The sequence below is a fragment of the Pristis pectinata genome, chromosome 9 (assembly GCF_009764475.1).
Source record: "Pristis pectinata isolate sPriPec2 chromosome 9, sPriPec2.1.pri, whole genome shotgun sequence".
In the NCBI taxonomy this organism is placed as follows: Eukaryota; Metazoa; Chordata; class Chondrichthyes; order Rhinopristiformes; family Pristidae; genus Pristis; species Pristis pectinata.
Genome location: NC_067413.1, coordinates 3,940,801 through 3,949,659, shown reverse-complemented (window position 1 = coordinate 3,949,659; position 8,859 = coordinate 3,940,801). Strand labels below are relative to the sequence as shown.

At 45.2% G+C, this 8,859-nt stretch overlaps 1 protein-coding gene across 3 annotated transcripts in view; it reads left to right on the top strand.

The window, feature by feature from the left end:
* The first annotated feature begins 340 nt into the window (after positions 1–340).
* ss18 (SS18 subunit of BAF chromatin remodeling complex) overlaps positions 341–8,859 on the top strand; it is a 48,061-nt gene continuing 39,542 nt past the window's right edge. Inside the window, exon 1 of one of the 3 annotated variants that reach the window (XM_052023648.1) lies at positions 341–933. In XM_052023648.1, the coding sequence (XP_051879608.1) occupies positions 865–933 (69 nt within the window). In that variant the 5' untranslated portion in view covers positions 341–864. The remainder of the gene's footprint in view (positions 934–8,859) is intronic. The other 2 variants (XM_052023650.1, XM_052023649.1) reach the window with 2 other exon arrangements.

The following is an 8,859-nucleotide window of genomic DNA, read 5'->3' as shown; positions in this document are numbered from 1 at the left end:
AGACCGGGGGGGGGGGGTACGATGTGAGGATGTTTTATAAAAGTGGCACAGTTCGGTGCCAGCCCACGGATACTTATATAAAAATATAAATATTGATACCTTAAATCAGAATCTACCGATTGGAAATATCCGAGGCTAAAAACAAATTGGATTCATGTCCGCAATCGCCGGGTATTCTCCCCTCCTCTCCGCCCTGGTTCCTGAACCGAGGATCCACCACCAGCTGCGCCCTGCGGGGGGAGGGGGTGCATTGCCTGCACCGTCCCTGGGTGCTGCTATCAGCTGATTCACGACAAATGCACCACTGCATTTAAACCATGCATGCGAACCTTATTTTCTCCCTCCGGTTTCTGGGGTGATATTTGCTGCCTTTGCACTTTTGAGGCTGAAATCCAGAGGCATCCCCTTGCGAAAGTGCTTGCAAGAGGGGTGTCAATTGCATTATCCATTGAGAGGCAGGAGATAGCAACTCACTGATTTAACAAGAAGCAGCAGGCGAAAACCGGACTCAGCAACTCACACGCTGCAAAATGCATGCTTCCTAATATTGAATGTACGCTTATCTCCCCTCTAGTTTTCCTAATCTGCTTGGTTTGCATTCACACACACACTCCACAGTTTTCTGGGGGAGGGGAGAAACCCTTTCCTCTCCTCTCTCTTCCTCTTACACAGTTGTCACCACCGCACAGTGTGCAGAGTTTGGCAGGAAACCCACCCACCCTCCTGTGTCAGAGAGGGGGAGGAGTTGAGAGACATTTGTGTTCTCCTGAATTGTGCGCGTGTGTGGTGGTGGAAAAAGAGAGGGAGGGGGGTGTTCATTAAAAGGAAAGGGGAAATTCCACACTCACTCACACACACAAGACGATGTCCGTGGCGTTTGCTACTCCGCGGCAGCGCGGGAAAGGTGAAATTACACCTGCCGCCATTCAGAAGGTAAAGTAACCAGTACTTGTAACATTGTGGCAATGTATCCGCTCTAAGTGTTACATTGTAGCGGGAGTTGCAATGTTTCAGAGGCCTGTAGGTTCATTTTAATTGTTCGCATTGCAATCCTGATTTACAGTGTTAAACTTAAATCCAGAGGCGGGTTTTAAAATTCTGTCTGTGTGTTTTTATTCTCAAACCTACCCTTCTGGCTTCTTTGTATTGAATGTGTTCATTGTACAAAGAGAGAGAGGGGAATTCAACTACAGCGGCCATGATGAGAGTTGGCTGTTGTAGAACATCTCTTTCTCTCTGAATGTTCGAGGTTTGAATGCGTTTCTCAAACTGCATTTTTTCCCCCTGTGTATCTTCCTCGGTAGTAAACCATAGGCGCGAATGAAGATTATTGTCTGAGTGACAGAGTTGGCCTTATAACTTTTTAATCCAACGCTACTTTCGTGTTGTAGAATGGCTTGGTTTGAAGTGAAATGTTCCCCTTGCGCGGTTTTGATGGCGTGGAGTATCTTGCTTTCCAACCTCTTTCTTTTTAAAGAAGAAATTTGCTTAAAAAGTTTTGTGTATGGATGAAACAAAATGTGAGACTTTCTGTTTTAATTGCAAGTCTGAACTGAGGTCAATCGCCGTCCTGTAGGGGATTCCCAGATGTAATGTATCATAACACTAAAAACGCAAGTAGGAACTTATGTTTCAGGGACACGAGAAGTTCCATCCACGTCTAACTGGTGAAAATCCGCTATGGGATTTGATGACTTTATTTGTGTGAAGTCTTAACAGGACTATTCTCGCCAAGTGTGCTCACGTTGGCTTTAAAATATAACTGACTAATTTCTGCTCCCAGTAATTTCACAGGAGGGTTTGTGGTTTGAGCAAGTCTTTCCTTTGGCATTTAACAGTCGCAGTTTCTCTTGTAGTTCTTACTTTTGACAAAAGACCCCCCCCCCCCCCCCCCAATCTCAGCACAAAAGGATAAAGTGAGGACTTTTTGGAGGCAAAATGGGAACAAATTGGGCCAGAAGATGGGTTTGATGGTGTAAAATCTTCACGTGTAAGAAATTCAAAATTCACTCGCACAACGTGGAGGAATGGATCCACATTTAGAATTGCAACAATGACTGCAGTTCTTAAATGTTAGTTGCCGTCATTTGGGGCCATTTAAATGTAACTTTTCCCTTAATCTTTTAAGGTTTTTGATTAATCCAGGACTTTGCAAAGAGGGTTTGAGTCATACAAGGTACTTTTGGTGTGCCAACTGTTGTAAAGTAAATGCAGCGGCCATTTTGAGTGCAGCAAGATCCCAGGAATAGCAATATGAAAGTGAAGAAATTTGTTGGTGTTGCTGATTCAAGGGTTATAAATATTCAATTCTGATCTTTGGATTGGCTAATAATATTTATAATTAAATGAAGTTAGTAAAATGCATGAAATAGCTCCTGATTGTTACTTCCTTACCCTGTCACCCATACTCATGCATTTACTTATTATCTCCATCAACTGAAGGCTAGAGATAGTGAAAATGCAATTGATTTTTTTAAAGAATGTTCCATAGCACTCATTTCTCAGCTTTTTCTAATAAACTCAAAGGCAAATCATTGGTAATACTGGGTATTATTCAGAGCAGATGAATGCAGTTTGGGGAGCATCGAAACAAGAGCAATCACAACATAAAATGATTACATAATATAGCTAGAATGAAGAATAAGGTAAAAAGAATAGAAATTATATAGATGCAAATGGAACATTAACAGGATAGAACAGGACAGCACAGAACAGGCCTTTCGGCCCACAATGTTGTGCCGACACAGCTAATCCCTCCTATCTACGGAATACCCATGTCCCTCCATTTTCCTCTCATTCATCTGCCCATCCAAGCCCCTCTTAAAACTCCCCAATGAGTTTGCCTCCACCACCCTATGAGGCAACGTATTCCAGGGATAAATTCTTTGCCAAAGAGAACATCTGTGGCAAATGTCAAAATGGTATTCTACATGGGCGGCAAGGTAGCGCAGCGGTTAGCGCAACGCTGTTACAGCGCCAGTGATCGGGGTTTGATTCCCGTCACTGTCTGTAAGGAGTTTATACGTTCTCCCATGTCTGCGTGGGTTTCCTCCCACATTCCAAAAATGTACGGGTAGGTTAATTTGGGTTTAAAATAGGCGGCGCGGACTCATTGGGCCCGAAGGGCCTGTTACCACGCTGTAAATAAAATTTTAAAAAAATAGGATTTACGAAAACAACAATCTGGTAACAACACCTTGATCAATAGAGCTGTGTAAATTTGAGTTTTAAATGTACAGTAAAATATGTAAAAAGCAAAGCTGATGCAAAGAACAGATGATTTTGTTTTAAGAATTGAGAAGGCAAAGAAACTACGTAAGGTAATCCTTTGATGAAAAAGGTGACTAGAGATAGAGAAAATCTACAGCTCTTCAGTCCATTTTGCATCAAAAGATCACCTGTATTTAGCAGAGTCAACAATGTGGGCTTAGAGGCAATCAAATAGGATGTCTGGACATGTAACACACACCAAGTGTTGGAGGAACTCAGCAGGTCAGGCAGCATCTATGGAGGGAAATAAACAGTCGATGTTTTGGGTTGAGACCCTTCAACTAAGTTCCCCCAGCATTTTGTGTGTGTTGCTTCAGATTCCAGCATCTGCAGAATCTCTTGTGTCTGGACGTGTACACGGGCTTACAGAAGTTAAGAAATGTTATTGTAGATACATTAAAATCATTGCAAGAACTGTGCTGGCGGGCATTCATTTATCTGACTAGACGAAAAGAACATGCCCACTGAGCAGTGCACACAGTTAGCTGGGCATCTGTGCTAGGAAGGATATTGGAAGCTTCATTTGGATGTGCAATTGAAAGTTCAAGAAATCTGAAATATTAAGCAATATGGGAAGGATGTGGAGACTTTGGAGAGGGTGCAGAAGAGGTTTACCAAGATGCTGCCTGGATTAGAGGGTATGAGGAGAGGTTGGACAAACTTGGGTTGTTTTCTCTGGAGCAACAGAGGCTGAGGGGAGACCTGGTGGAAGTTTATACACTTCTGAGAGGCACAGACAGTCGGAATCTTTTGCCCAGCATTGAAATGTCTCGGACTAGATGGCATACATTCAGGGTGTGGGGGGAGAGTTCAAAGGAGATATGCGGGGCAAGTTTATTTTTACGTAGAGAGTGGTGGGTGTATGGAACGATCTGCTTGGGCTGGTGGTGGAGGCAGATATGATGGAGGCATCTAAGAGACTCTTAGATAAGCACATGAATATGCAGAGAATGGAGGGATATGGTATTGGTTTATTATTGTCGCTTGTACCGAGGTACAGTGAAAAACTTGTCTTGCATACTGATCGTACAGATCAATTCATTACACAGTGCAGTTACATTGGGTTAGTAGGGAGTGCATTGAGGTAGTACAGGTAAAAACAATAACAGTACAGAGTCAAGTGTCACAGCTACAGAGAAAGTGCAGTGCAATAAGGTGCAAGGTCACAACAAGGTAGATCGTGAGGTCAGAGTCCATCTCATTGTATAAGGGAACCGTTCAATAGTCCATATCACAGTGGGGTAGAAGCTGTCCTTGAGCCTGGTGGTACGTGCCCTCAGGCTCCTGTATTTTCTACCTGATGGGAAAAGAGAGAATGACCCACGTGGGTGGGGTCTTTGATTATGCTGGCTGCTTCACCAAGACAGCGAGAGGTAAAGACAGTCCAAGGAGGGGACGCTGGTGTCCGTGATGTGCTGGGCTGTGTCCACAACTCTCTGCAGTTTCTTGCAGTCCTGGGCAGAGCAGTTGCCATACCAAGCCGTGATACATCCAGATAGGATGCTTTCTATGGTGCATCGATAAAAGTTGGTGAGAGTCGAAGGGGACAAACTGAATTTGTTTAGCCTGTTTAACCTGGACCATGTGCAGGTAGAAGAGATTAGTTTAACTAGATATCATTAGCTTAATTAGTTCTGCAAAACATTGTGGGTTGAAGGGCCTGTTCCTGTGCTGTACTGTTCTATGTTCTAGTAAGCAACTTCTAACGGGGAGGACGTGCTTTCCCACTATTATCGAATTCTTTGAACTGGTCAGAGAGAGGGTAATGCACTCTGTGTTATGCAGAGCTGTAATGGAGAAGCTGAGCTCCTCTCTGGGACAAAGGAGGTTAAGAGGAGATTTGACATGGTGGACAACTTAGTGATGGGTTTGGACAGAGTAGAGAGGGGGAATCTGTTCCCATTACATAGTTCACAAACAGGAGGCATGGGTTTAAAATGGTGGAGTGTGCAGTAAACCATTTTTAAGTAGAGTGTAATTATTACCTGGAACTCTTAAATGGTGGAAACAATGAATCGGAACCGTGCGGGCAAGGGTTAATTCAATGCGGAGGAAGATGTTGACTAACCAGCATGACTTTTGAATTGTGGCAAATGAATTTCATATCTTGATGACTTTTGTTTGAATGAATCAGGCCACCTACTCTCTCTGTTGATGGTTGCAAATAGTGGTCATCTTTATTACACTTATCAAAGTTCAAGGCATGGTAAAGAGGATCGGTATAATGAACACCGTGGATGTAGTGGGCCAAAGAGCCTGTTGCTGTACAGTATTACTCTAGGACTCCAAGTATGAAGAGTTCCAAGGCTCATTTCTGGTGGAACTGGAAGGTTAAGTTGAATGTGTATTGATCCTTTGCAACGAACAATCTGCTGGAGGGACTCAGTGGGTCGGGCAGCATCTGTGGGACCTCCTCCTTGTGTTGGTCCTTGATTAGATCCTACTTGGAATATGTCATTTTAGTCTCGTGTTTGGGAGAGTGGAGGGGGAAAGAAACTAAAGTGGCACTGGGGAGAGTGCACAGAGATGCAAGATTGCAAGAACTGAGGTTATAACAGTCAGACAAGGCTGATCTGCCTTGGGAGTCTTTTCCTTGGATATCTCAAAATTATCCGGAGGTTTGACATGCCAGAGCTAAAAGAAAAAAGACTCAGGTCGAGCAGTAACTGTGGAGAGAGAAACTGTTTCCTAGTTCTTGGGGAAGGCCACCAACAAAACATTAACAATTTTCTTTGTCATAATGGAAGTATTCTACAGGTTGGGCCACATTTGCTGGTTTTATTTTGGATTTCAAGCTTCTGTGGATTTTAGGACAGATACTTGTTAGATTCTTAAATTTGTGGAGCTATAAATAGAAAATGGGGAATTTAGGAGAAAAATGGTTCCGTGCAGTGTGTGCTGAGAATGTGGAACTTTCTCCTGAAGGGGGAGTAGTTGTGGGGAGGTGGGAGGAGGGAGTGCAAGGGGCCAGTTTTGGGTTTACCTTCTGATGATGTGAACTGCTGTGGAACCTAGAACAGTACAGCCCTTTGGCCTACGATGTTTTGCCAAACTAATTAAATGCCTAATTACACTCATTCTCTTCTGCCTACACAATGTCCAAATCCCTCCATACCCTGCATATTCATGTGTCTATCTAACGGCCTCTTAAACATCACTATCGGATCTGCCTCCACCACCACCCCTGGCAGTGCATTCCAGGCACCCACCGCTCTGTATTCCTACAAAAATCTTGCACCGCACATCTCGTTTGAACTTAGCCCCTCTCACCCTGAGTGCGTCCCCTCTGGATATTAGATATTTCGACCCTGGGGACAAAGATACTGGCTGTCTCCTCTATCTATTGCCTCTCATAATCTCAAATCATCTGAGATCTCTTGCTTCTGCAACTTCCGGAGCCCCTGGAATTGCCCGCTGTGCCAGCCTGGTTTACATTGTGTGTCCCATTTTCTGGTGAGCTGCTTCCGTGAAGACGAGCTGGACAGTTTCCAGGGGTGGTGGGTTTGCTGTACGAGGAGAGATTGAGCGGATGGTGACAGTATTCTGTTGAACTGAAGCCTGCAGAATCTTTACAGGTTCAGGTTCAAGTTGTACACTATTGTCATGTGCTGTAAAACACATGGAGGAACGAAATGTCGTTTCCCCCAGACTCTCTCAACAGAGGACATACATGGAACAGACAGAAAAATTGTGCAAGCACAAATAGTGCAAAAAATGGTATATACAGGATACAAAATTAGTGCAAAACCGAGTTGGACAAAGAAAATACCGAACTCAATGTATTGCACTAAGTGTATAAACTTGTTCAGCAGCAGCCGAAGTTCTCGTGCGCCGTTGTGCAAACCAGGGTTTTTGACGCGGCATTTATCTGAAACTGCCTCCAGGGTATTCAGGAGCCTGACAGCCTGTGGGGGGGAAATACTGTTGTACAGTTTAGTAGTTCTGGCCCGGTTGCTCCGGTACCGCTTGCCAGACGGCAGTGACTGATGCAGGGACGAATGTTTCCTCAGGCTGAGGAGTCGAGGACCGGGGGAGCAGTTTCAGACTGAGATAAGTGGTGCGTGTTTGGAATGAGCTGCCAGAAATAGTGGTTGAGGTGGGCACATTAGCAACATTTAAAAGCCATCTAGGTAAGTACAAGGATAGGATAGGAGAGGTTTAGAGGGCTATGGGACTAGCTCACTGGGCAACACAGTCAGCATGGACGAGTTGGGCCGAAGGGCCTGTTTCCCTGCTGTATGACTCTATATGAGGAGTAATTTCTTCACTTGGAGGGTGGTGAACCTTCAGAATTCAAAAGGGCAGACAGGAAATGTGTCCATTTTCACACCAAATCAGAACTCTGCCCCTGTGAAACACGAACATCAATAAATCCAACAGCAAACCCATGAGGATTTGTTTCTAGTCTCTGTTGAGTGGTAAAGCAGGTGATTCACCCTCAAACAAGATCCTGGGAGGGACTGACGCAGAGCTTGCTAAGAGTTTAGAACCAGAGGCCATTGACTCAGAGGTTTTGGACTGAGTCAAGGAGGAATTTGTGCTCTCTCGGCTGTTTGTGTGGGATGGGTGGCTGTGGTGGGGAGGGTAGTTCAGGGTGATGTGAGTGGGGGGAATGGGATTGGTGTGGGTAGGTGCTCATCGGATAGTGTACACATGGTGGAGCGAAGGGCTTGTTTCCCTGCTGTATGACTATTACTGTGCTCAGAAACAACTCTTTCAGCTCATCGTGTCTTCCCTGACCAATGGCAAGATGTTGGTGAGGCCCCACTTGGAGCACTGTGCACAGTTTTGGTCGCCCTGTTATAGGAAAGACGTGGTTGAACTGGACGGAGTGCAGAGAAGATTTATGAGGATGTTGCCGGGACTCGAGGGCCTGAGTTATAGGCGAGGTTGGCCAGGCTAGGTCTTTATTGCTTGGAATGTAGGAGAATATGTAGAAGTGTTTAAAATTATGAGAGGAATAGGTAAAATGGACGGTAACAGTCTTTTTCCCAGGGTAGGGGAGTCCAAAACTGGGGGGGGGGGACCATAGGTCTAGGGTGAGAGGGGAAAGATTCAAAAGGGACCTGAGGGGCAACTTTGTCACGCAGAGGGTGGTGAGTATATGGAACGAGCTGCCAGAGGAAGTGGGTGAGGCAGGTACAATAGGATCATTTAAGAAGGACTTGGATAGATGCATGGAGCGGTGGGGCTTAGAGGGATATGGGTCAAATGCAGGAAATTGGGACTAGCTGGGTGGGCACCGTGGTCAACATGGACTGGTTGGGCCGAAGGGCCTGTATCTGTGCTGTATTGCTCTGTGACCATCAAGCACCCAGTTACATTTGATCCCATTTTGTTCTCTCCTCCTTTCCATTAACACCCCCCAGATTCTACCACTCACGTACACTCCAGGGGCCAATTAACCCAACCCACACATCTTTGGGACGTGGGAGGAAACTGGAGCACCGGGGGGAAACCCACCTGGTCACAGGGAGAATGTGCAGATTCCACACAGACAGTGCCCAAGCTCAGGATTGAGCCTGGGTCGGTGGAGCTGTGAGGCAGCAGCTGTGCCACTGAGCTGCCCCATTCTGTTTATGACAGATT